Here is a 27,516-nt window from a genome sequence, read left to right as displayed (position 1 = left end):
TTCCATTCAGTCTTTCTCTTGATACTAAACGCTCTTTACAGGCGAAAAGGACAAAGCTATTGTCCCCTATTACATTTTGACAAACTGCCTGAAGTGGTAAGTTTCATTAACAGGAAAGGAAGAGGTTCTTTTATAAAGTGATATAAAATACAGCCAAAAAGCTATTTTAAAGCAATTGTGTCCAACAGCAAGATCAGCATTTTTAATTTGCAGCACTGTTTCTCCCAAAAGAGAACAGATGCCCATGGTCAGAGGTACAAGTTCTGCAAATACACTGGCCAAGTTGACTTTTTTAAAAATCAAAATTTAATGTTTCAAATCATGAGAGGGTCTAAAAGCTGCGCATAAACATTATTTAATGTTAGACACGCTAATTTTTATTAAGCATTACACTAGAACTACTTTGGTATAAAAAAATACTTTATTTTAAAGCTATGAAAGTTATAAAAATATGTAGTTAAACTTTTTACCCACAGAATGTTTGCTATTTTAACATTAGTGATTTGTTTCTCCTAACGAATCTGAATTTTATTCAAAAGTTTTACAAGACATTACTATAATTTAAAAAACCCAGCATTACAGGGAGCTGTACTAATTGTGATGTTTTATCAGTATTCATTTAACCTCTAAAAATTTTAATGAAGGCAGCAAAAACAACTATTTTCTGATGATACAGAATTTCTTATTTCTTGAAGCGTTTCTGTGGTTGACCACTTCTTCATTAGTTACCTGCAGCATGGCACCTTCCTGCCAAAGAAAAAAAAAGTGTATCTGAAGATGTTTATCACATATGTCTAAACCAAATTACCAATAGGGGAACTTCAGCCATTTTTTTTTTTAAAAAAAAAAAGTATAAGCAGTTCACTGGTGTCTTAAAAAAAAAAAAAAAAGAACAAGACTCTTGTTATCTGAGTCCACGTTCTTCAGCGGGCAGCCTTTTAAAGGCAATGGAACTTTGAAGTTAATGGCATTTTTTGGTTGCCTTTTTTTTGAGTTTTGTTGATTTTTATTTAAAAACCAAATCTAGTAGAGTATGCCACCCTTACTCTGAATAACTCATTAGTTGACAAATTTTCATTAATTTGAGATGCAAATATTCAATACAGAAAGTGAGAGTAAGGCTGACTGAATTTGGCACTAAGGTTTATCAGCTGCAAGAACTATAAAAAATGGTGGAAACCTCAACATTCTAGCCAAATTCCAATTTCTGTAATTACATTATACACCTATGAAATACCACCTGCAGTTTCATTTGAAGATTTCACCTCCTCTCCTAAAGAACTGCTTATGCAGTTGGTTAAAAGAATGGACGACACATTCCTTCACAGAGGCAGATGTATTCTGTAGTGCAATTTTTTTCCTTACACGTAAACAGTCTACAGTTACTCAGGAACCTTCAGGACGAAACGTGTTATGTTAAATCGATTACAGAAGACAAAACACATAACAACATAGTTCATTTTTAACAGCACAGAACCACCTTCATTGCATTACCTTGCAACCACTGTAATGCACAGACTCCCAAGAAAAAATAAAATGTTGCAGGATGCAAAAATAAAGTTGTATGATTTAATTAACTTGTGACCTACCATTTTAACTACCAACACCAGGGATGGAACCCTTGCAAAGCTTTACTAATGGACACTTGCAGGTCTCATTTGTTCAACTGTAGCAGTGTACAGTGGCAGCAGTCTATGCTTGTCCAGGGTTCATATCATAGCTAGATTCCAGTAGGAAAAAAATATGTTAAGTAGCTGAAATTGACAGAAATTTGTTTGCAAAAAATTTAATAATACAAGAAAACAGGATTCACAAATTTCTTTTCAATTGGTAATTGTTAACTCAATTAATTGCTATGTTAAACTACATAACGATAATCACTATACTGAAAGAATACTGTCGTACAATATTAGTTTCTTGGTTTTTGAACATTAAGAAAGGAAAAGTAAATAAGATCTTACCTAAAGAAGTTTAACTGAAGCTTAGAACTATTTTGCTCTAGACCCTCTGCCTTCGTTGACATCCTTATAACTACCGTAGTTAAAGCTTTGCAGAAATACAGCGCAGCTTTTTAAGACTGGCTGAACTTAGTGACGTTTTCAAGACTTCTCTTGTACTAGACCTGTGTCCCTGGAAGAGTACCTCGCTGGGGATATTTCCTTTCCTTGCCATTGAAGAAGCAGCATCTAAAAGATCTAAAAAGGTGTTTCTCCTTGCAGAGATACCCCTTAAGTTATCTAGATATTTTAAACCTGATCATTTACAGACAACATACTTTTTTCTGACCAGCATTTAATTTTACATGTACAACAATAGCTTTATATTATTTGTGGGACCTTATGCTACCCACTCCTTGCCTTATTTTACAATATTAAAAAAAAAATCTAAAATTACACAATATTTCCTTTAGAATTATTTTATTAAATCATAAATGTACAACAGCTTCTTAACTCTACACACGCACTTAAATTTTTAAAAGGAAAACGTTATGTCTTATTACACCATGATCCTGGCTAATAGCTTTTCAAAACTTTGAGAAAAATCTTAAAAAAGGTTTCACATGTCACCTGAAACTTACAAATTTAACATTATCAAAGGAATGCTTCTACACTTACAAAGACCACTAGAAAGAAACAACAATTAAAAAGCTAAGAAACTGTCTCAAAGGCATTTTTACAATCCTTCCTCCACAGTAAGGTAATGTTATTAAATAATCCAAATCCATTCACAAAATGGCTCTCTGCATCTGCTCTGGTGTCTTCTGCCATACCACTGCATATTTATGCATGACTGAGATAAGTGTTTCCTTAACATTGTTATTTCGATAACCTGAAGCTGTTCTGTTACCTCTGGGCTCTCATCCTCTCCTATTTATACAGTGAAGCCTGTTTCAACAGAAGTAAAGAGTAAAAAAATAGGTTATGAAATTATTCATCTAACCATTTTTTAAAGGAAAGATAATACGATCCTAAAAAGCTTTTAACTCCTGCAGCTACTCTCAAGAATCACTGCAATTTTAACAGTTATAAACATACTTACCCATGGCATGCTTTAAGAAACTCAATAACGGCTCCTCCCTCCATATCCACCACTTCCTCCACTGCCCCCTGGACCATAGTTTCCTGCAATTGCAGAAAAAGAAGAAACAGCACAGTCAAGTATGCTTTTTAAATCTAGGAATGCTTCTGCTTACTGTATGAATACTAACATCCGCATTAGTTCCAGTGATGGAACGTACAGCAAATATTTCAACCTCCAGGAACTCCCACAAAAACTGCATGCTGAAATCTTAAAAGATTCAACAGCATCACACGTAATTTGATGCACTCTACTGCCTTGAACCTGCAATGGCTGACTTTATTTCTATGCTAAACCTTGCAAGAAAGGGCTTTATGTTTCAGCTTGTTTCACAGGCTTTACAAGTGGTATTTAGTAACATTTAGACAAACAGGAAAAAAGTGTCAGAAAAGTGACACTACAAGAGAAAAAAAAAAAGGAAATACCATTAAGTGAATGGATATTAACTAGACTCGCTACAACTACTGTGAGCTGATAGCAAAGAACATGAAACTTCACTCTTCACAGAACAGGAAGTGCAAAAGGCTTCATAACATTCTAGAAGAAGTTTGTATCTTGTCATTTATTTGGTTTTTTTAAATAGTAGTAATTTTCCCCACAACAAGCTTTACAGTCTCAAGATGAGAAATTGTAGCCAACTCGCACAATGAAGATGGGCACTACAGTCCATCTACTGCAGAATTTATCTGATTTCTACATATCTTAGAATGGTTTGGGTTGCAAGGGACCTTTAAAGATCATCTAGTTCCAACCACCCAATGATAGGGAGGGACATATTTCCAGGGATGGGGCATCCACGATTTCTCTGAGCAACCTGTTCCAATGCCTCACCATTAACAATTTCTTCCTTCCATCTAATGTTAATCCATCCTTTTTTTAGGTCAAAACAGTTACCCCATATCCTATCATCCCTTCCACCTCCCCGAAAAGCTCAAGCCCGCACACCACTCCAAGGCAACTCAGGACAGATAACATACCTCCACCATATGGTCCCCCCATGTTCCTGCTGCCACCAAAATTTCCACTCTTCATTGGACCGTAATTTGAAGGTTGTTGGTTGTAGTTTCCAAAATCATTATAGTTTCCACTTCCATAATTGCCTGTGTTATCAATACAAAAGTGGAGAAGTGCCTAAATGAGCTAAAATGATGCCTACAGTATTCACAAATTTACCTTACTGTTAGAATTTTAAACAAAGTAGAAAGTATTCTAGTAACAAACTGCTTTTTCATACTACTCAGAAAACAAGAACTTCCTCACACACCATTTACCATGCTCCCTCCCCACTGCCAAACCTTTAACGATTTGCACTATATACAACTGAAATGCTTGCTAATTTCAAGACAGTAGGTTACCTCCTCCATAGTTGTCATAACCACCTCCATAGCCCCCACCCTGGTTGCCATATCCAGGGCCTCCTCCGCCATATCCTCCTCTTCCTCCTCCGTAACCAGGACTGCCACCGAAGTTGCCACCTATGACAATATAATCCTTTAAAATAAACTTTTCAGTGTAGAAGGCAACCAGCTTCTACAGAATCAAAGGACTTTTTCAATTTGCAAGTCTACAGGAGAATAAAAGGATTGGAGTTTCTATGAACATTACTTTTAAAGGCACGTAACAGCTTCCACCCTAACTGAACCGTGACCAAAACCCACTGACAGACCACTTAAAAGCCCCAATGAAGAGGCTTAATGAAAGAATCTTGATTTTCAGGCAATTTAAGAAACACTGCTAATCTAAAGAGAACAAAACGGTATGGTTGTCCCAGATAAAACAGATAAAATTTGCCATATAAAGGTTTAAAATGATTCAACAGGTATGCCTGCTTCTTAAAGCCAACAAAATGGCTTTGGCAATTATAAATTTTATATAAATGGTAAGAAAATGTAAAAATATTTTCCAATGAGAGAACAACAACCACTACCACCACCAAAAAAGTAGACTAACCTCCAGGTCCTCCACCATATCCATTATATCCATCACCAAATCCGCGACCACTTCCATATCCATCTGTCGGAAAATTAAAGAGACATATTTCAAAAAGTATTTCAATTCACCTGTAGCAAACTGGCTTCATTCTCAAACCTCTATGACTATAAAGACCAAATCTCAGAGGTTACTCATTAAGCACATGTAGACTTGAATTCAGAAAAATGTACGTGAAACCACATCCCATTTATTGCTCTGCACCTTCTGTTGCCTTGCATTTGTAAGATCCCAGTTTTAATTTTGGACATAGCCCTTCTACTGTAAAGGTCAGGCAAGTGCTGCACAGAATTATGGAGGGATTTCTGGTTAACTTTTGCTTTTAATAAATATCTTAAAGATTGGGAAAGAAAATCACTTAATTTTACTGAATATCCACATAATGTGTACTACAGAAGAACTGCGCAAGTTATTTTTCCTATAAATTCTCTAACTGCTACAGCTGCATTTAAATTAAACAGCAGTAGCTACAAAGTTACCAAGAACCAGAAAGACAGTATAAATAAAAACAAAATGCTACAAACATGCCTGTCTTACCAGCTCCCCCTCTGAAATTGCTGCCAGGTCCTGGACCGAAGTTGCCACCACCTCCACGGGCATCACCAAAACCGAAGTTGCCTGTAAACGGTTTAACGTTTTTAAGTGGTGAGATCACAGAAAGCGAACACAAAAACCAGCTACAAACAATTAACTGTTATTTGTACATACCTCCTCTCCCACTCCTAGAATTTTGAACTTCCTGCATTTCCTGTCTAGAGAGAGCTTTCCTTACTTCTGCATTATGGCCATTGATGGTGTGATACTTCTGCACTGTAATCGCATCAAATAAAATACCATCAGCATTTAACTACTGATCTGGCAACAAACATCAGCCTTCAAAAAATGAAGTACTTGCCAAATTAATCCATACGTATTCCATATCACTATTGAAAAAAACCCCAAAATAACATAAGATTTTTAAGCAAAGAAGCCTGTACTTATTTGAAATACTTGTTCCTACACAATTCACGTGAACTACAACATACCATATACTCATGCACATTAACTAAACAGGATAACAAAATTAGTTAAGTTTAGCTTTATACAACTGCCATGACTGCAAGGATTAATAAATACTTTCAAATGAGCGAGTGAAATCATGCTTACTTACATACAATTTTATCCACAGGATCATGGTCATCAAATGTAACAAATCCAAACCCTCTCTTTTTACCAGACTGTCTGTCAGTAATGATTTCAATAGTGTCGATTTTTCCATATTCCTCAAAGTAGTCACGAAGGTGGTGCTCTTCAGTGTCCTCTTTAATACCACCAACAAACAGTTTTTTCACAGTAACGTGAGCACCAGGTTTTCCAGATTCCTGTTAGAAGAATCCCTTACATTACCACAGAGAAAAACAATTTCACAAATCGCCCATTTTTCCAAGATTTCAGGAATGGAGTACTGATAAACTAAGATTTTTCAGGCCCTGAGGTAGCCCTGTTATGATATGCCTTGCTTAAACTTGCTCCCTTCCCTTCTGCGAGGGAAGTAACCTGGGGTAATTTGAAGGTTTTTCCTCCCGTCTTTATGTCAAAGCCCTAAAAGCACTTTTCTGAAAAGATACAGATAGAAGTGCTATGAAATGCACAAAAGTAAACAAAAAGCCTTTAAACATAGAGAAAATGAAAGATCAACTGTGCCTAAGAATTGCAAATATTCAGTAACTTAAACTAAAGCCTAATTTTTATAATTGAAACAAAGACATGTCAGCTTCTTCTGCCCATCTCCCCCCAACAGTAGTGAAGCTCACATTCCACACATATTGACAGCAAAGGTCATCCAACCTCAGCAAATTCACAGCAATGCACTTTAACCCCCATTCAAAATACGAAGAGAGCTCCTAACATTCGTGGGTTCTTTTTACATTTTGAGATGAGATCCAAGCTGCTGCACTAGGTAAGACTGACTTATTCCTAAAGCTCAGCAATAGCTTTGTATGTATCAACAGCATGCATGTATGCCACTTTAATTACATTTTTCCAAATGCAGAAAGAAAACTGGGATATCTACCAAGGTTACCACTGGTTATGATTTCCATTTCACTCAACCTCTGAGACAGCTCACTTAACTCCAGTTCATCAGTCCAAATGCATCAAACACTTGCGTGCACAGTAAACATATGTCACTTAGAATCTGCAATCACTTCTGAAGCACCTGTGTGCCACAGCAACCAGACTGAAAGGTTTACAGGTGCACCACATTCCTGTGCACACACCTAAACCGTACCCTGAAATTTAAAGCTAAATACACCTGGGGCTAAAACCAGAGTAGTGCTAAGATGATTCTGTACACCATCACTGGAAAAAAAACAATATCCAGTCTACATTCTCTATTTGTAGTCATTTCATTCAGTTATACACCTTTTAGAAACACACAAACTGCTCTTGGAATAGAGTCAGGAGATATTGACACGTTATTCATTTGAGGTTTAGCTGTAACCATTCCAGACAATAGTTTGGAATTTGCATAATTACAGGCATTCAACATGTGTTCATTAACAACGCTTTCAGACCCCAGTTATGTCCCTTGCAGACACATTTCTATAACCAGAACCACTTAATAATTTACTGTAGTTTAACAGACATTTACGTCATAGTGTCACTAAACATATCAAAAATATGGTAAAACAGTGACCCAACTATGACCTTTAGACTACAGAATTTCAATCCAGGCAACAGCAAACAACAGAAAGAGTAACTGTCTGACCAAAATAGAAATTTCTTTTTTCGAAGCATGAAAAGTATTCACATTCAAAGTAAAACTTACCTCTCTGGCCACAGCTCTTTTAGGTTCAACCACCCTTCCATCAATTGTGTGAGGTCTTGCAGCCATGGCTGCATCAACTTCAGCCATAGAGGAGAATGTTACAAAACCAAATCCCCTTGATCTTTTGCTTGCAGGATCCCTCATTACCTAAAACCAATAAACATGTTTAAACAATTTCTACTTGCCTCATGTTAAGCTTAACACTAACAACGTTTGAAGAAATGTAAGCTTCATTTACATTTTCCTTGGTTTTATTTCAAAACACAAATAAAGCAGCAGGTTGTGCTGATGAAGTACCTGAATGGCACTGCTTGGCATCAAAAAAATCCAAACCACCATTGTTCTCCAAGACTCTACTCAGAAAGGCTACTGTTATCAGTGACATATGTTTATATTTATTTTATTTAAAAAATCCAACAAGTAATTCCTTTTAAGCTTTCTGAAGACTGCAGACTTTAAATCTGTGTTATTAATTATGTGTTTACGGCTCCCAAAAACAAATTCAGTGGAGGAACTTCTACAAGAATCACCATCCTTAGAGGTATTAAGACATATAGACATGGCACTCAGTTACACGATGTAGTGGTGGACTTGACAGTGTTAGGTTTAGAGTTGGACTGGATCCTAAGGGTCTCTTCTAAACTAAATGATTCTCTGTGAACACTCTTTAACTCTATCGACAGAGTTTGGAAAGCAAAGTCTGGATATAGTTTCAATGAACTGGGATAAATAATGCATAAATCAACCAACTATATTTTATTTAACATTCCATCTTTTCTTTAAGCTATCTAGACGATGAAGCTCCCACTTTTGCAATTTCTAAGCATTCTGCACCTTTGTAACTTACTAGTATGTCAAACTTACCACACAGTCTGTAAGCTTTCCCCATTGCTCGTAATAACTCCTCAAGCTTTCCTCTGTTGTTTCAAAGCTTAGGCCGCCAATGAACAGTTTGCGGAACTGCTCCTTTTCCCTCTATCACAGAGAAGATGATTACATTAATATAATTAGTAATACTCCCTTTGCACCAGTGTAATTGGACATCAATAATAGTCTCTTGAGTGTCAAAACCTTTCAATAAGACATTTTCCAACATTAGGCTTGGCTCTTCTTAATGTTCTACCACTACGTGAGAAATTAGGCAACTTATGTTATTTTATGGGGACATTTTCATGAAATCGATTTTAATAACGTCCTTCTTCCCATCTCTCCCTCCAAATATTAAGAACCAGGGGCTATAATCAGACTTAAGAATATTCCTCTCAAAGGTCTTTAGAAGATGCTCCTTAAAGAAAACTAAAAACAAACCCAAAAGTTCTCCTTACATGAGATTCATGGATAAAAGTTCTCCTTACATGGATTCGTGGATAACATGAATCCGTTCATACTGTCTGGTTCTAACTCAGATGGTATATATTTTTAAAAAGCATCCTGGCTCAAACCATTGTCCATGAATACTATCATGTTGTTTACCCAAGGCATTAAAAATAAATGAAGACAGAGCTAAAGATGTTCTAAAATGGGTTGCCGATTCCCGTTTTCTCAATAATGAATGGAAGCCAAAAAATCTCTACAATTCATTTGAGATCATACACCACCGGATTCAGCAGTAAACCTGTCCATCCTCAACAGCATCAGTATCAAAATTAAGGAGATTCGCTTTACAAAAGAAGTGTGAAATACGTATTCACATACGTATTCACTAATATAAATTATGCTTTTGGTAAGACCTCGCTATATTACCTTTCATGAAAATTATCACTGTCCTTGTCCAGTAGAAATTTCTGCTGTGAGGACAAGTACATTATTTAAAAAAAAAACAGCACCAATAATAAGGTATTAGATTCACTATTCTGTATGTGGTATTATACTAAAGCAGTAAGAACAACCTTCCAATCTCCCTCGGTTAACCATACTTTTTAAATTAACTTGTTACACTAAGCAAGCATCATACAATTCCCTACATACAACAGTATCACTAGGTCACACATTCTGTGATTTCATGTAAGAGAGCAACAATTAAAAGGATGCACTAAAAAGCCATCACCTTACACAAAATTCAAGATTTCAAAATGCTGTTTGACAGAACTGTCTTGCTAGGGATGACAGAGCTCAAATGCAATTATTACTTCTGCTTTATATCATTAACTAATTTCAAAATTAATATCTTCTAGGGTGTTTGGGTTTGTGTTTTCTTTAGGGCGATGGCCTTTTTTTCAAACCCAAACACTGCATAGTAAACTGAACTGAAAAACACAACATGACCAACTAAGCACTGGACATTATGATAAACGGAAAAAGGAAACTGGACAATCAATTACGAACTGTGAAATTCGGAAAATAAGCAAAACAGTTCAGTGTACAAATGCTTTAAGAAGTATTAGGCCAATCTGCATGTACACCAATGAGTTTTCTGAGCTTGTCCAGGGCGGCTTGGATGCATTTAACAGGATAACAATTACTACAAACAGTACTGAATCAGTTTTTGTTCAAAACGCATCATCCTATTTCCAGGATTACCATTTGAGATACTGCAGTCTGACAAAGGAGACCATCATAAAAAGCTTCCTCCCTCTCCCAAATAAATACGGTATTTGAGAATGATCAGTTTAAATCCCTCTTAAAAGAACACCTGAAATCTGCTGTTGGATCTAGTACGTTTTCCTCTAAGCAACACAGAGGAAGCTAGTACTATCTCTTCCTTGTACATACAGGCAAAATGAGATACAAGAGTTTAAAAGCAGCAAACTCTGGTTATGGCAGTTTCCTTTCACCTCAGCTAATGAAAGGAATAAAGGAAAAGATGCTGCACACCAGGCCTGGAATAAAAAGCCATACACTGCAAGCCATACTACCATTTATAATTTCAGTACGGTAGCATAAAATCATGTTAAGCAATGATACGGCAAAAAAAAGTCTCCCTTCAAATTTCTTCAGTTTTGCTACTTGAAAACTAGGGACTAGTTGCTACAGTTTCATAGGACCACAAAACACGTTTTGCTATACAGTCAACAGCTCTGACCAACTGAAGTTTATGCTGAAGCTCCAAAATATATGATAAAAACTATTATCGCTCTAGTCCATCTCAGTATCTTGATGAAAATCCGATTTTTGTAAAAAAACCCTTACCCGTACAAGCCGCCCCCACCAAGGCGTACAATATAAAAGGTAGTAGAAAAAACTCTTTCAAGATTTCCATAGTACACTTTGCGGCAGGAATGTAGCGTGAGAGGAAATCTTTACGAATTCTGTAGAATCCTCACTAGTGCTTATTTTAAGCCCTCCTTCACCGGCTTAAAGCAACACAAGATGAACTAGATGATCTTTAAGGTCCCTTACAACCCAAACTATTCTACTCTATTATACTTCAAAGGACTGAAAAACATAAGGCCTTTGCTGGAAAATTCATCGTTGGAGTAAGGAAATGCGTTTCATATTGCAGTAAGGTGTGCACGAATACTCTAAGCTGATCGCAGCCTTCTGCAGAGTGAAGAACCCGAGTAACAAAAACGGTTAACGGAGACGAGAGAGAGGGATCCCTGAACCACTACGGCCACACCTGGCGAAAGCAAAGCCGGGTTCAGCGGCCCCAAACTACAGTCACTGCCTTCTATCATCGCGCCGGCAGCCCCTCTGCGTCCTACAGGGCTCCGCAACACAACGGCCCGGTTCTCCTCCCTCTCCCGCCGGCACAGCCCGCGCTATCCGGCGGGAGCGGTGACCGCGGCGGCTCCGCCATGTGGCGGAGCTCAGAATAGGGGCCCCCGCAGCCAGGAGGGAAAATGGCGCCCAGTGTCGCCTCCAGGGACAGCGATGCGGTGAGCAACTCCCGCAGGCACCAACCTCCGATGAAAACCAAACAAATACAACCCCGAACAAACTAAGGATTAGCAACACCCGAGTTCTCGGGCTGAACAGACACCAAGCGCTGCGAACGGCTTGTTCCTTCCCTCCCCTCGGCGCCGCCATTTCACCGCCACTACCGGCAGCACCGCCCCCCGCGTCCCCCCGGCGGCTGCAGCAGCGACCCCAGCCCCCCCTCTTCCAGAACCTTCCTCGCCGCTAACGCTCCCCCGGCGAAACGGGCTCCCCCGCGCCGCACCAAGCGTTTAAGCCCGCTCCTAACGCCCCGAGACGGAGGAAACTCGCTCCGTACGCCTAACCCTAAAGGCGAGCTCCGAATCGTCCCCTTTCGCCTACCATGTTCTTCATGGCTAACGCGCTCCCGCCCGCACGATCGGTCAGTAATGGCCGCCTCGGCTGTTACGTAATTTGAAATTCAGATCCCGCAGTGCGAGCGCCCTCCTCGTCCAGCCCGGCCTCGCCCCCGAGGCTTTAGTTTAAAAAAAAAAAATTAAAAAAAATTAAAAAAAAATCTAATCCGGAGCTTAAATAGCTCCAGAAAGGCAGCAGTTCTGAAAAACGCCTCTACGCGTTTTTAGCGCGTAAATAAAGAAGTCATCGACTCTCGTTAGTAATGGCCGTCGCCGGAATGAGCCGAAGGAGCCGTCGTCGTCAGGCTTATCCGCGCCGACCGCCGCCGGAAAGAGCCGAGCCGAAATGGAGCGCCTTCGGCTCGCTTCGGCAATTTCCGGAACCCGCCGAAGCGGGCGGCGACGGCGCTCGAGAGCCGCTCGGCAATTTCCGGAGCTTGCCGAAGCCGGCTACAACGACGCTCGGCAATTTCCGGAGAAAATACACGCAGCAGCCTTAAGGCGGCCGAGACTGTTCGGCAATTTCCGACAACGGAAGAGACTCGCGAAACGTGCCCGAACGGAGCCGAAACGGCCCCGATCGCCACTGGCACCGCGTCGACTTTTCCGGAAATTGCCGACCGGCCCCGAAAGCTCAAAGCGAGGAGCTCTAATGAGATCCCATGGCCACCTGTGGTACTGGCAGCGACTGGGCGGAAGCGGAGCGAACCCCCAATCTTCCCCCCCACCCATCCCCGTTGTTGGCGGCCTGGCCCTTTCCTCCCCACTCCACCCTAGCAGAAAGGCGCGATATCGACGCAGATTTTGGCGCGAGCAGGGAAGAAGGGGAGGGGGGGGCTGCTCCGCCGCAGCCCGCTCCGCTCCCCCCTGCGCCGCCGCCATCGGCATTCCATCCGTTCTTCCTTCCCTCACCCCTCCCTCTCGCCGCTCTCCAGCGGCCCCGCGACAAAGGGCGAGCCCCGCGCACCAGGGAAATGGCGCCGCAGCCGCTCCTTTCTTCCCGCCCTCTCTTCTCCCCCCCCCCCGTCGCCGCAGTTCCCAGGGAAAGCCAGCGCGGACCCCCCGCGCCTCCCTCAACGACTCGCAGCCCCTTTCCCCACCAATAAAGCGATTTTCCGAGTCCCCCCATGCTTTTAACGAGAACCATCCGCGGCCCCACGGGCCGCCTCAGAACCCTGAGCCCCCCACGGGCCCCGCTCGCCGCGCCCTCATGGCGGCGGCCCCATCATGGCGGCGGCCGCGCTCTTCCCCTCGCCGCCTCACCCAGTCGCTTTCTCTGTCGCCGCGAGGCATCTTCCTTCTTTTGGACGCCTGACGCGGTCCTGCGCTGGCCCCCCGTTGGAGAGACGTCTTGGCCCCCCTCCCTGGTGCTGGCGGCGACAAACGGTACGGAGGCTGCGGCTCGCGCGTAGGCGGCGGCGTGCGCTCTGCCCCGTCAACCGCCGGCGCGCGGCGCTCGCCCAGCCCAGCCCGGCCCGGCCCAGCCCAGCCCCGCCGCTCCCCACCCCCTCCGCCCTGCCCCCACCCCCCGCCTCGCCCCCCTCCGACGCCGCCGCTGCCGCCGTTCTCAGTGCGCGCAGGGCGAGAGCGACGAGGAGACGGGAGACCCCGAGCGCCTTGGGCACCATTGAAGTCTGTATCCTTCTCTCTCTTTCCCCTCTTCTCTCTCGCTCCGCCCGTCTCTCCCGCGCCGCGGGGCGATGCGGGGCGCAGCCCTGCGTGTGTGTGTGTCCCCCGCCATCCCCGGGGGCGGCTGCGGCCCCGCTGCCCGCGCGGTGCCGGGGGGGCCCGTGGCAAGCGGGGTTCTCCGCGGGGAGCGAGGGGGGGGGGAGGGGGAAGCTGCCCGCGGGGGCGGTGACACACGCGGTCGGGAGACAAAGCCACAGTCCGCCCGCCACCGCCGAGGCCACCCGGTGTCCCCGCGGCGGCGCGTGCCGGGCCCGGGGGGCGGGGACGGGGCCCTGGCGGCGGAGGGCGCGGCGCGCCGGGGCCGTGTGTGTCCCCCTCCTCCTCCCCCCCCCCGCCACAAACGCGGCCCTCGGGCGCCCATGGCGGGCGGCCTGCAGCCCCCGGAGCGGGGCCGTGATGAGCGGTGCTGGTGGTGTTTCTTCTCCCCCTTCTCCCGCCTCTCTCACGGGCACCGCTCCCTGCCCCTCGCCTGCGGGACTGCCAAAATCCACCTCCCCTGTCAGGGCGGGATTGCCCAGTCCGAGAGATTTCCTGGCCTTGAAGGACTTTCTCTTTTGCCTTGCCCAGGCGTGTGGGGAATTCTAACAGTTCTTTAGTTTGCGGTGGGGCGGGGACAATACGTGCCTGAGGAGGTGGCCGGTGAGAGAAACGACATGGCAAAGGGGATGGATCGTGTTGAACGTCATTTGCGTTTGTTAAATGTGTAGTATGTACAGCTTAGCTGAGTTAATATCGCTCTAGGACCTTAACTCTTGCAAACTTGACAGTCGGAGGGCAGCGTTATAGTTGCATGAAGATAAATATTTGCTGTTTATAAGCGTTTACTACGATGTAAGAGTAATGGGTCACTCATTATTACACCGCAGATATTTAGCTGCTCCCCACCAGATTTGCAGTTAATGTACCTAGATATAAAGCTTTATTAACTGCTAGAGTTTGAACTCATATTGGGCTTAAGGAAATGAGCATCCCTGATGGTCCTCCCCCTTTTCCCTAGAAACATCTCTAGGCCTCAGAAGGCCTCGGGGAACAAACTTTTTCAACCCTATGTACCACTTTGTCAGTGTCGTTTACCCTGGCTAGCATAACGGTGCGTTACTGGGTAATGCCAGACAAAGTAGTAACCTACTTTTTGTTCTGGATTTAATCTGTGTTAGAAATGTTATATGAAGTAAATACATGGGGGTTGGAACAAGGACCATGCTTGTCTTGGGATGCCTTTCTTTGAGTAATGTAAACTTCCTTTTAATTGTCGTGCATTTTTCTAGTAAAAGCTCTGCAAGTCTGCAATAAAAATGGCCTCCAATAAAACTACATTGGTAAGTTCATGCACACCTAAAGTATATAAGGATTTAATCAACATATTTTTCTTAAAACTTATAAACTCGGCATCTCCATTTAAAAGATACATCCACATCTCCCCTCCCCAGCATTATTCTGACCAAAATTTCAGGTCCAGAAAGTAAGGCTACTAGAAAGGACATTGTCTTTGACTTTAATAATAATCTGCCATTTCTAAAGAGACTTGTTGGGAGAAAAATTAAAGGATTCTGCACTATTTCATCTGTCCTACAGTAAAAAAACACCAAGGATTTTTTAGCCTCCTTTCAGCACACCATGTAGTATGTCATTTATGTAAAATATAAAATCCAAATCGCATATTCGTTTAATTTTTTCCAGTGTATTTGTGGAAAGCTAATTGCCTAAGAAAAGGCAGTCTTTGTAGATGAAAAATAACTTTATTGGGAAATGATGTGGCGTAGTTAAGATGCCTTTTGAAATGATTTTTAACAAATAACAGTTTCTTTGAATTTCATAGGAGCAGAGATTATCAGATGTCAACCCCTCCTGGACCGTTTTAATGGTGCATTCATGGATCTCAAGTCCTCTAAAGCTTTGCTTGACATTCAAATATGGACTTCTAAGAGCACTTGGTTGCTGGTTACCATTCAACTAATAATGCTAGCTAGTTTTGTGAAAGAGAACTGAAAAAGTATGGCATGAGGTGCATCTAAGGTTGAGACGGGGAAGTAAGCAACAATACACGTCCCATTCAAAATCTGGATAGCAGAACAAGTAATTTATAGCACCTTCAGAAGTCTTGTTCTTAAATTTACTGAAATGATTAGTGGTTGGCCTGGATTGAGATGTATTAAGAACTTGTATTAACTCCTGCCTTAGAAATGCTATGGAGTGCTTCCTCTAGATTGCCCTGCTTTTCCCTAATTTGAAGAAGAAACAGAGGTAGCCAGCCTGGGGAGGAGATGCCTCGGGGAGAGAAAAGAATCTGTGAATGCAGTATTTTTAATCTTCTGATGCTGTTGAGAATTTTGCTGCACAGGTCAGGAAAATCAGTTACGGTTCCCATGGGAACCATAACTAATTCTGCTCCATTATGTATTTGCATGCAAAACCTAGATGATGTATTAAGGGATAGCATAGCTCTGGAATTGTATTTCCGATTTTGTTACCTCTTGTGTGTTAAAGCCCTTCACCATAATGTTGCATCAGTATTTTGATCTTGCCCCTTGAAGAAAGAGTTATTATCCACTGGAGAGCATCTGCATCTGTCATATGTGACTTCGGAATGCAGAAAGGGAAACTAGCGGCAGATGAGCATTCAGTGGTCAAATACCCAAGCTACAGCTTACAACATGCAACCCTAGAGAAGGGAGCTTCAGGGATCTAGTGGACGTTTAGTACCCTTTAGCTTTTGTCAGGTGCCATGTTCGCTTGTAGGCCGAGATTTTCATTGGCTTATGTGATTTCAGAACATACAGGTTTTTAACAAATGTTCGGTGTTTCTGCAGGCTCTGCAATCAAGTATTATTTTAATAGGTTGGAAACGCTCGAGAGTTGGGAGAGCAGTGCTGATAAGCACAAGACCTAGTTAAACCTCTAATATAGAAACAAAAAGTGACATACTCTTTATTTTATTGTTTCTTACTGCACTTTAAGAAAAAAACACAGATCCCCATGACATTAATTTTCCTCTGTGGAAGATTATATAGATATGTAAGTCTTAAAGTTAAAAAAAAAATAAATTGTTGCTTTGATACAGAAATCCAAAACATTTATCTTTAAGTGACAAGAATTAGTGAAGCCGAAAAGAGTACCAGAAAACAATCTTCCACTGAATCAAAGAATTTTAGTCCAGCGGAGAACACAGATGGAGATGTTCCCCACTTGTAGCCTGCTTGCCTCATCACCAGTAATTATAATGTTATTACTATGGTATAGTGTGTTTGTGTCTTTTTTTTCCCCCCCTTTCTTGTTCTTCTTTGTTTGTTTGTTTTCCTCCTCTCTACCCATTTCTCTTTTTCACACTTCCATTTCTTGAAAGAAGCTGCCTTCATAGAAGCCTTGGACATCTTCATGTTTTTATTTTCCTGCAATTTCAGTCTTATGTTCTTTTTCCTGTGGAGGCAAAAAAAGCCAGTGTGCTTAAGTTGACACTTAATGAATGCTGTGGTCAAAATACACCTGGGATAGGCAGGCAGTTAAAATCTAATTGGAAATACATGCTCCGTTTTAGATAATCTCTCTTCTGTGCTTCCAAATCAAAACAAATGTCACATGAGATATATAAAGAAACTTGCTGTTTGAAACTTTTCCTCATCTTCATTGTTTGCATCTTCAATTTATGGGTTGCTAACCAGAGTAAAGCTATTGCAGGGGAGAAATAATTGTTGAAAATAAGGGGCACAAAAGCAGGGCTTTGTAAAGAAAAAATCTACATCAAATCTTCGGTTTACAAAAACAGGATGTTTTTTCTTGTGTCTAACATACACTCTTTTCACCACATCAAGACAAAATTCTGCAAAGTCTAACAATTGCTTTGCAGTGCTCTCAAACTAACCTGCATTAATTCTAGGGAGGACTAGAGAAAGGCCATCAAATAGATAGACGTGCTCTGCAATTTTTTTTCTTGTTACTTTTCTGTTCTATAGAAAGTGCATTAGTGAGGAATTAGTTCTGTCCACTTTGATTTAGGGTGCTGCATGACTATATGTTTTAAGAGCTTAATAGTGCTCCCATTAGTTTATGGCTGCCACTTTTAACGGTTTCCTTATAAGGTGCAGTCCAAAATGGCAGGCAGACAGCTTAGGGTCTGCTAGTGCTCCAGAAATGTGATATGACAATGTGATAAGCTTGTTCCAATCTTTTTAAGATTACAAACATGGAAATTGTGAAATGTGTCCTTCTATTACTATTTAATTGTGCCTTATTAAACTGGGAATGCCTTGAGGATGATGTGGATGTAGTATTTAATTCAAGACCTTAAAGAATATTATTTGAAGTATCAAATGTAAACCCAAAGCTTTTAAACTTTTTAAGTTAGCAAATTTCATTTATGTGCTAAGTGCTGTAGTTGTCTTAGATTTATGCACCTTGGTAACATCTGTTTGAATGTAAGTTACGTGGGTGCATGACTAAGAATGAAAAAGGACTGCAGTAATGGAATACTCCTAGCATGCATCCTGTTCAGTAATTACAGGTTATTGATGAGTATTTTGTTTGTAGCAATACATTATAAGCCTTGCTTCCATCAGCTACCTTATTTTTTTTCATTTTTGGAAAAGGTAGTAACCACTTTTTTCTTTAGTCCCATTCCTTCTCTATTTTATGTACTTTCACAGTTCCCTTAGTACTTTCCTTTGCTTCTGCTTTACGCTGTTTCTGGCCCTCTGCCTTTTCATAGGCACAGAGTTAACTTTTAGAAGCTTTGTAATTTTTTGAGCATGTAGCACTGAGAATTAAATTTGTAAGGGGAGTGGAGGCACCGAGTGTGTGGGCAAAAGTATTTCACCTTTTTAAAGACTGTGTTGGGTGTCTCATTAAGCAACTGATAAAACCCAAAACATTAACGTGTCTCGCTCAGGTTACCTGACCACATGCACTAACGTAAAAGGAGTCTGAGCTTCTGGCTTTAGTATGAATAAATGCATAATTCTTTGCTGTTTACTGAGCAAAGTTGGATTTGGCCAGTGGAGTAACTGTGTAAAGTGAAAAAATGAATAATGTCATTCTGAATTTCTTTTGTAGCACAAGATGGGAAAGAAACAGAACGGCAAAGGTAAAAAAGTTGAAGAGGCAGAGCCTGAAGAATTTGTTGTGGAGAAAGTCCTGGACAGACGTGTTGTAAATGGAAAGGTGGAATACTACTTGAAATGGAAAGGATTTACAGAGTAAGGCATTGCCTATCGCTTTTTTTTTTTCTTGCATGTTAGATGCTAAATACTTCTTTCAGGCACACTACTAGCTGAAGAAAGGTGGTACACCGAGCATTTGAACATAAGTAGTTACACATGCAGTTATATTATTTTTACATACCTCCCAAAATAATTGCATTGCAACATTTTGCCTTGTGGCACCTGAATTTGTGTAGTGATAACTGCATAAATGCAAAACACAATGTATTTAGTATCCAAGGGTCTGATTTAAAGCTGTAAAAATATGGTTTAGTTACTGAAAATAATTTGTAGACATCCTGCTTGTGCAGTAGCGGTGTGGCTTTATTCATGCATGAGGATTTCTGATGAGGTGCTTAGTTGTAGAGAACATTCATGGACTTCTAAAAATTTTATTTAGCAAAACGCACACTCACTGATACATTTGCAGTGCCCATCTCTGGACACAGAACCTTTCTTCCCTCCTTGAATCAGCTGAAGGAGGGAGGTGGTTTTAGCTATAGTTGATCTCAGTGCTCAGAGATAACTTTTGAGAGTATATATAAGAGCTTAAAACATAAACTGTTTGTAAATTCTCTTCCTGGTTAAGTCTTAGTGCTCGTATCGTCTAATTTGTTCACTTGAATAGTCTAGAGGAACCAACGAAAAGAGTCAGTTTAAATGGACAGGTAGGTTTTGTTATAGTGGGGGATTGCTTGTTTTAACTCCCATGATCCCACAGGTGTTAGAGTTGCTTATTCTGTATCTACAATTTAAGAACATTGTTTTTCAACAATAGCAGAGCATGCTTCTTTCAGTTATCAAATGCAGTATACTGAGGTTACTAAAGATGCCAAGATAAGCATCCTTAGGTTTAAGAAATCTGCCTTACATATTGAGAAAAAAAAAATTTAACTTGCTTAAGGTGAGCCATGTGGCTAGTTTTACAGTTTTCTTCTCCTTACAGTTTTACATAAATGTGTGTATGTTTCAGTGCTGACAACACATGGGAACCTGAAGAAAACTTAGACTGTCCAGAGCTAATCGAAGCTTTTCTGAACTCTCAGAAAGCTGGTAAAGAAAAAACAGATGGTGCCAAAAGAAAATCTTTGTCAGATAGTGAATCTGATGATAGTAAATCAAAGAAAAAGCGTGATTCTGTAAGTATATGTTCATGTGCTAACATTTGTTTTTCCTGTGTCTTTTCCCTACCTCTCCTTCCCCATCCTTCCCAAATTCTATCATGACTTTGAGAATGAGACCAAACATGGGTTTAAAACTGGAAATTGCACAGCATCTGAAACTGTGGTTTGAAAAGGGAAATCATTCATGGTGGTTAATGAGACTGTCCAAACAGTGGGTAAAAGGTGATTGATTGACATGACTAAAAGTTCTTGCATTGTCCCGTGGTGCTTACTGAGTAATTGACAGTAAGAGTGGTTAGGGGTTACTTATGCATGATATTAAGCCATCAATTTGTGTTAGAGTGAAAGGTTCATGAGTGGAACAAAGATGAAGTTCCGTTTGGCTTTCATATTTAGTATTTGATTTTAAATAGGTGAGTGGCAAGTTGGCAAAATGTGAAGACCAGGCAGATTCATACATAAGGTAGGACCAGACATGATGGTGAATAGGAAGTAGAAAGGATGACTGGAGAAAGCTGACCTTTTCTTAAAGGTCTAGGTTTCTCCTACAATTTAAATGAACAAACTGTAACGAATTTAGTGCTGATAAGTACAAAATAATGCTGTATAAAATGTGTTCGATAGTTCATTTTTCTTCAAACTTTCAAACTAGCAGTTTGAAATGGAATGGGTTGCAATGTTAAGAAGTTTACTGAAGACAGCTGTTGGATGAGGTTACTCTCAAAAAGCTTGGAAGGCATCAGAAGGGATAGTTGATGAATAATACAAAGAATGAATTAGTTTCTGTGTAAAATAGGTTGTGTGGCTTCAGTAGTGGCCACTGTCTCAAAAAGGATACTGTGAAACTAGAGGAACTAATACAGGAAATGATTGAGATATTCCTTACCACCAATGCAATCTCAGTGAGCCTAGAAGAGTTGAGGTATTCCCTGAGAGTGCAGTATTACAGTTGGCTTAAGCCACCCCAAGCCTGTTGTTTTGCTGAAAAGGATTTGGTTTTCCAACTTCCAGGAGTGTATTCTTGGTTTGCCTCTTTTGTTGCTTTTACAGGTCATGGCTGTTTGTTTATCTGCTATGAGGATTTTCAGATCACTTGTTTGTCTATTGAGTTTTCAGACATAAATGCTAGAAATGCTGGTGTAAAAGTCCTTCATTGTTTCTCTACATCTAAATGACATGGCCTGAAGATCAGTCATGAAAAAATAAAATTGATGTAATCTTTAGACATTTATAAAAATTGTAACTTTATAACTGTAGGCACAGTTTTTGTTCCAATATACACTTATGTAAGCACAGATATATCTAGCTCTAATGACAAAACAGAACTTTGTCTTCAACTAGATAACGATCTTCTAACTTACTCAATAGGTCGATAAACCAAGAGGGTTTGCAAGGGGTCTTGATCCTGAGCGGATAATTGGGGCTACAGATAGCAGTGGAGAGCTTATGTTCCTCATGAAATGGTAAGTCTTACATCCACAGTTCTGGTCCATATTAAGATAAAGGAAGGCAGTTGCGCTTAGGCTAATTGGACAACTTCATTTCAGGAGTGAGACAGGCGGTCATCTGCTTATTAACCCGGTATTCTTAGAAAAACAAAGCTTTTATGATCAATCAGTACATATTCCCTCTTCCAAAGTGATTAGGTTCTATTGATTCAGTTTTACAGAAGCAGAAATTTGAAAGGTGGGTTCTGATAAAATATGGAAAAATTGGTGTTCGCATGGAAAAGCTGGATCACAGTAGTGTTCTTGCTGAGGGAATGGCAGGCAGAACTCCAGCTTTACAGATTTTAATAGCAGAAGCCAGGTCTTGGATAGCCAGCAGTTTAAGTGAACATAGTGCCAGCTGTTTTGTGTGCCACCAAGTAGAGAGAGAATTGAAAGGAGCTAGTGGAGGAAGCTGAGTTTAAGATAAAGAACAAACAATATGGAGAGCAGGTTTATCATTATGGGCTGGTAAGAGAGGAAAGTGATGGTGGGAGTTTGGTTCCTGAGAGGGCAGAGGGAGGCCAGCTTCATTAGCTACAATGTTAACGCAAAACTCCTTCTCTTTCTTCAGTGAACAAGTAGGATACAACTAATTCTTTTTCCAGTGTTGAGAATACAAGAGATTGAATTAACATTTGCAGAGGGTCAGATATCACATGGTGGTGGGATGGCAAGAATGGTCTTTTTCCACAAACTTTGAGAAGGGCATCTTTTTCTGAATGGAGTCAAACTGAGCAGTCTCCAGAGAAATGATTCATCACGTGATGTGCCTGGACTGTTGAAGATCAGTGCTTGGGAGGATTTTGTATCCCTTTTGCCTTTTCAGATTCTCTACAAATTTTATGTGAGACTTGAAAGAGTTGCAAAGTATAGATAGTGACTATTTGAATTTCTGTAGTGGTAATTGGCAAAATCAAGCACAAAGGAATCATGCAAAAAGAAGCTGATGCTATTGATTTTTAAGTCCCACTTCGAAGTTTTGATTATTCTTTAAAAGACAAAATAGCCAAGTTCTACTTCTTTCATTACATACTGCAAATAGGTAACTATATAAATGGTTTTCTTTGAACAGCATTTTCCTTTCAAACAGAAAAAAATAAAAAAGTGAAAAGGAAATGAGATACAGCTATGAAACCTCTCCATTAGAATGGAAATGCTTGGTAGCTATAGTGAAAGGTATACTGAAAACTGATTTCTAGCTGACATTCTTGTCAGAACTTACAATCTACCAAGAGTTGCTAATTTTACTGAATTAATGATTATGCTTTTTCTTAAATCCCACTCTTCTACATCAGGAAAGACTCTGATGAGGCAGATCTGGTGCTGGCCAAAGAAGCTAACGTGAAGTGTCCTCAGATCGTAATCGCTTTTTATGAAGAGCGACTAACTTGGCATTCATGCCCAGAAGATGAAGCACAATAATTGTTTGCATTGCGTTTTTATATATATGAATATTAAACCCCAAAATTTGATTTATTAGCAATGTGAGAGGTATACATTCTAACAAGAATCAAATTTGATATTTTTTTGAAGTAGTGTGTTTTGCATCAACGGCAAGTAAATAAAAGCTTTCTGCAGCTCGTTTCATTTATCACAAGAGAGCATTTGATACTACTACTTCCTCCATATTAGGTAAAAGCTTTTATAAAACATTCATAAACTTCCATAGTTATTACAGAAACATAATGAATGTTTAAACAAACTCACAGATGTTTTGTAGTCTTCTATACTATTGATGTGCATGTATCTTCTTTTCCCAAACCTAGACCTTTAAACCTGTAGATTCATTCTTTTTAGTATTTGGGATCACTTGGTCTGAAGAAGACCATGTGAAAACTAACTTTGTAGTAATTTGAATGTTATCAGACTGTATATTGTTTACTTTATTGTAAATACTGGTGAACAGTGGTCAATAAAATAGTTTTATATTCTTCCTTTATACTGATAGGCTGTGACTCTTTTGAAGCGGTATGATATTTCTGAACTTTTGATATGTTAAGCTATCAGTTCGTAATATATTTAACTGCAAGTTGTTTTTTGGGGGGTTAGATTGATTAAGTAGTATTACCCCATTGCTACTCTGTAGTCACAATACCAGACAAATACCAGGCTTTGATTCTTTATATTGTTTTGGTGAATAATGCCTGAGGCATAGCTTTTTTCAGTTTGGAAGGGGCTGTGAAATAAATGTGGTTTAGGTACTTGTCCACAAGTCGCAGGTAGCAACTGTACTGCCTAGGTATGGCCCCTGGTCCCAAGGCCAAGCGGCCTCTGCAGGTATACTAGGAAATACATGATGTGTTCACAGTATCAGCCTTTGCTTTAATTTCAGGTCTTAATACAAGGCTGTAATGTAACTAATGGTGATCCAGATGGAATTATTCTTTGGGCCACCACCTGAAGAATACTTACATAGCTCTGCCTTTAAAGAGGAATATTTTAATGAAGATACTTAAGTCATATACTTTAAAAAAAAGACTTTGTTTCCATTTCAGATTTAGTTTTAAAATTAATCCTGTCATCAGCTGTTTGGAGAATGCCTTCAGAAAGGCAGAAGTATGGGATGGGGAACTCGGGAGGAAGAAAGTTGCCTTTTTCCATTCTTTCTCCTGTTGCCATTTCTCTTTTCACTTGCTTTCATCTGCACATCTTTTGTGTTTTGAATGCCATGGTGTAGATACCTTGAGCTGTGCCTCTTCATATGTCAATGGCCAAGCTTATTTCAGAATCCCCCTTAATTGAGAGTTTTGACTAAAAGAAAAATAAAATCTTGTAATATGCTCCCATCAGTGCCCTAGGTGAGACAGTTAACATTGCCCAGCTGTGTATTCTTAGGAGGTTAAAAAAAGATGGGTGTTGCTGGAAACTCATGTAGTGCTGAGGAGGGAATGAAGAAATTTAGTCAGCAACCCATCTTCTTTTGATACTGTTTCACAAATCGTTACTGTAACTATTTGTCCTCCCATAGTGTCAAAAGTCATTTACATTGTGAATCAAAGTTTGTCATTGTAAAACATAATTATAGTTAAACACTGGGGTGACTAAACTGATGCTAAATTACCTTTTTACGTGTAACTGCTTTGCCTTCTCAAGAGTTTTTGTTTCTGGGCTTGGGCAGAATTTAGTCACCATGAGCTTGTGGCTCTGGGAAAGATCTGGTATCCCTGTTAGTGTGGAGGTTCCCTTGCACCAGGTCATGACAGTTTCAGAGACCAGCTAGAATCTCTTGCCTGTTCCTTAGTGAAATTACCTCAAATTTGTCATGTGTGCAAGTCTTCTACAGAGTTCGTGGCTTAATTCTTTGGGGTCTATAATAGGGATATTTATATACCTAGTATATAGGTTTCTGAAGTCCTTGTTTTTTTAGCTAGTAGCTTGAGAAATGCACAGGCTAAACAAGAATTCCAAAGCAGCTTGCATTCTCCTGCCCGCTTCTTCAGTATGGAGTGCTTTTTAAAGAGTCTTAAAACTGTTACTGTACATTTTGTGTTTATTGTCAGAAACTTTTCAGTTTCTATACTTTGTTTTAAGTGTGGATATGGTTTATATGAAGTTGCTGATTTGAAGTGATACAGGTTAAACATTTGGTTTAAATTATTGGTTATTGTAAGTGGTTGACAGACATTTTTGTTGAAAGGTTGATTCTCAATTTGTAACCTTTAAAATATAGATTTACAGCTAGATACAGCTTTTACATTATATTTGGTTCTTTATTCTGACTCATAAAAATGCACTGTATTCACATTCAAACAACTTTACAGTTTGTTAGGTAATTATTTAGGTTTCTAATGTTTTACACTATGATGGTAGAAATGCTGACTGCTATTTGTTTCCTTATTTTCCTCCTCATTTTATGTCAAATTGCATTTTTATAGTAATTAAATGCAACACGTTAAAGTTACAAGTTATGTAAAAATTATGCTGAATGTGCTGCATACATATGCAAGAAGTTAACAAATGTTATTAATTTAAAATTGACTGATTAAATAAATGAGATATCTTCTGTAGTTAGTGAGTTGTGCAGAGGTTTCTGGTCATTGTCGTTTCTTATACCAAGACAAATAGATTTCAGGCTGTCATTTCGTGATCGCTGTGTGTTGAAGCTGCTGTCCTAAAAAAAAAGCAAACAAAAAGAAACCCCAAACCAGTAGTGCTTGCTCCAGTATTGCTCCTCACCCTGGCTGAAGAAAATACTCTTGCATTAAATGTAACCATGTAGTGCTAGGTCATGCAAAATTCAAATCATGGTCAGTTCTGGCATCATCTTCTCACAACCTGGTTCCTACTACTTTGCTAGGAAAGAACAAAACCCCTAAATGGAATAGGAGTTAAATGTTATGTTAAATGGAATGAAATGAATATTCGTACTACCTGCAAAAAAAGCTATCAGCATTGTAAGTGAATTTTTTAAGTTCAACGCAAACAAATTCTACATGAGTTGTGGTAATTCTAGATTTATGGTTCAGTTCTCTTTAAAATTGCTTAACAGTTTCTTAGTAATAGATTATAATACGTTTAGGACTCAATATATGTTACCTTAATTTCAATTATAACCGAAAGTACATTTTTCCTTTAACTCTACTTTATTATTTATCTTACTTATTCACATGAATTAGGCTTTTGCACTATAAAACAGTGTCCTTTCCTGTTCCAAGAGCTTTCTCCAACATCCTCAGTGTTGTCCTTACCATTGGTGTCCTCTTCCTGTTTGGAATTTCTTTTCAAAATGTCACCTTTTATTCAATTTTTGAGTTTAGCTGCTTATGTGAAGATATGTCTGCTCTTCTGACTTGAGGCCTCTAAACTTGGAGTAGCAGCCAAACCTGATGCCTCTAAATTTGTTTCTGAGGTGCCTCCCCGAATATGAAAAGTCTTGCTGCAGAGACTTAATGCACATTACAAGCTGAAGTACAATACCATGGAAATACGGCTGTATGGTTCCTAGAGCAAAAAGTTGCAGTCAAACAGCCACATTTTTACCATCAGATTTTTGAAGCTGTGTCTCCACTAGCTCAAGGAGTTGTGCTTTGTTTTGCAGATCGAGTATGCTGACTAGCTGTTGGGTTCAGCTGTGCACTGTTCACCAGCACATTCCTCCTGGTGGTATTTGCTATTCTCCCAGCCTTTAGTTATGACAACACTTGGCAGGGTCCGCAGTGGCTGAGGTAAAAGTGGTTGGCGATACCTTTATCTCAGCAGAACCTAGAAAGAGATGCAGAAGCTTTGAGTTTGCCTGCTACCTCTTCCTGCTGGGACGATCCCAACTGTCAGCTTGGGTAACATCACTTTCTTTTGAAGTTCAAATGGAAAACATTTCTCCCAAAATGCCTTTCAGGGACTCCTATCAAAGCACTCTAGGCTCTCATTTCAAATAAATGATAGCTGGTTTAAACTAAAGGGAAAAAAGGCAGCACTTGTCACAGAGAAAGAGCCTGCAATTGATCCACCCCCATGCAAGCAGGAGCAGTGCTTTTCTTCTATGTAAAGTGCTGTGGGACTTATTAACGTGGTGAAAGAATAGGATATGATTCCCAGGGCTCCAGATGGCACCCACCAGATGGGAGCTCATGTTGTTATGTCTAAAGATGCTGGCTTGATGACACAGTGTTTGAGAATGTGATAACCTTTTGGGATGGATTTTCTTACTAGATAATGGTTTTAATAAATGGTCAAGTATTTCTATTCATTGCAATGTCTGCAAAAATATTTTAATCTGTGGAGAGAACCCTTCTGGCTATGGTATTGGATGGCAGGGTTTGGGTTTTTTCCATTGTTGAATGTACAAATCCCTCAGATTTGCTAGACTGCTAGTGGAGGCATCATTTGCTTTACATCTGACTCCTCCTTCCTAAAAAATGGTTTTCTTACTCAGGTGCATTTCTCTGCACAGGGTTCCCATTTGAAATCTATATGTATTTTTGCCCCCAAATC

General features: G+C 40.2%; 2 protein-coding genes across 13 annotated transcripts; one reads left to right on the top strand and one right to left on the bottom strand.

Annotated features, from left to right (window-relative positions):
* Positions 1-469: 469 nt before the first annotated feature.
* On the bottom strand, positions 470-13,554 carry HNRNPA2B1 (heterogeneous nuclear ribonucleoprotein A2/B1). Of its 5 annotated transcripts, none has more exons than XM_054059152.1 (11): positions 13,354-13,554; positions 8,741-8,851; positions 7,877-8,023; positions 6,218-6,428; positions 5,776-5,877; positions 5,596-5,685; positions 5,029-5,091; positions 4,434-4,553; positions 4,056-4,178; positions 3,040-3,122; positions 470-747 (listed from the first exon to the last, which is right to left on the bottom strand). In XM_054059152.1, exons 1-10 carry the CDS (start codon positions 13,381-13,383, stop codon positions 3,061-3,063), a joined length of 1,059 nt encoding a protein of 352 aa, XP_053915127.1. In that variant the 5' UTR covers positions 13,384-13,554; the 3' UTR covers positions 470-747; positions 3,040-3,060. The 5 variants fall into 5 exon arrangements, with proteins under 5 accessions (XP_053915127.1, XP_053915126.1, XP_053915125.1 ...); XM_054059151.1 differs by lacking the exon at positions 470-747 and adding an exon at positions 825-1,720; XM_054059150.1 differs by lacking the exon at positions 470-747 and adding an exon at positions 1,771-2,885 and having other exon boundaries at positions 13,354-13,553.
* A 50-nt stretch (positions 13,555-13,604) lies between these two features.
* On the top strand, positions 13,605-27,237 carry CBX3 (chromobox 3). 8 transcript variants are annotated; one of them, XM_054059158.1, is made up of 7 exons: positions 13,657-13,726; positions 14,547-14,610; positions 15,048-15,098; positions 18,826-18,968; positions 19,945-20,110; positions 21,464-21,558; positions 22,881-27,237. In XM_054059158.1, the coding sequence occupies exons 3-7, from the start codon at positions 15,075-15,077 to the stop codon at positions 23,005-23,007; spliced, it is 555 nt and encodes a 184-aa protein (XP_053915133.1). In that variant the 5' UTR covers positions 13,657-13,726; positions 14,547-14,610; positions 15,048-15,074; the 3' UTR covers positions 23,008-27,237. The 8 variants fall into 8 exon arrangements, 7 of the variants coding, with proteins under 7 accessions (XP_053915134.1, XP_053915132.1, XP_053915131.1 ...); XM_054059154.1 differs by lacking the exon at positions 14,547-14,610 and adding an exon at positions 16,865-16,990 and having other exon boundaries at positions 13,662-13,722; XM_054059157.1 differs by lacking the exon at positions 14,547-14,610 and having other exon boundaries at positions 13,618-13,722.
* The last annotated feature ends 279 nt before the right edge of the window (positions 27,238-27,516 follow it).

Source organism: Cuculus canorus, chromosome 2 (assembly GCF_017976375.1).
Source record: "Cuculus canorus isolate bCucCan1 chromosome 2, bCucCan1.pri, whole genome shotgun sequence".
In the NCBI taxonomy this organism is placed as follows: domain Eukaryota; kingdom Metazoa; phylum Chordata; class Aves; order Cuculiformes; family Cuculidae; genus Cuculus; species Cuculus canorus.
Note: the sequence above shows the minus strand (reverse complement) of the source record. Positions and strands in the feature narration are given on the sequence as shown.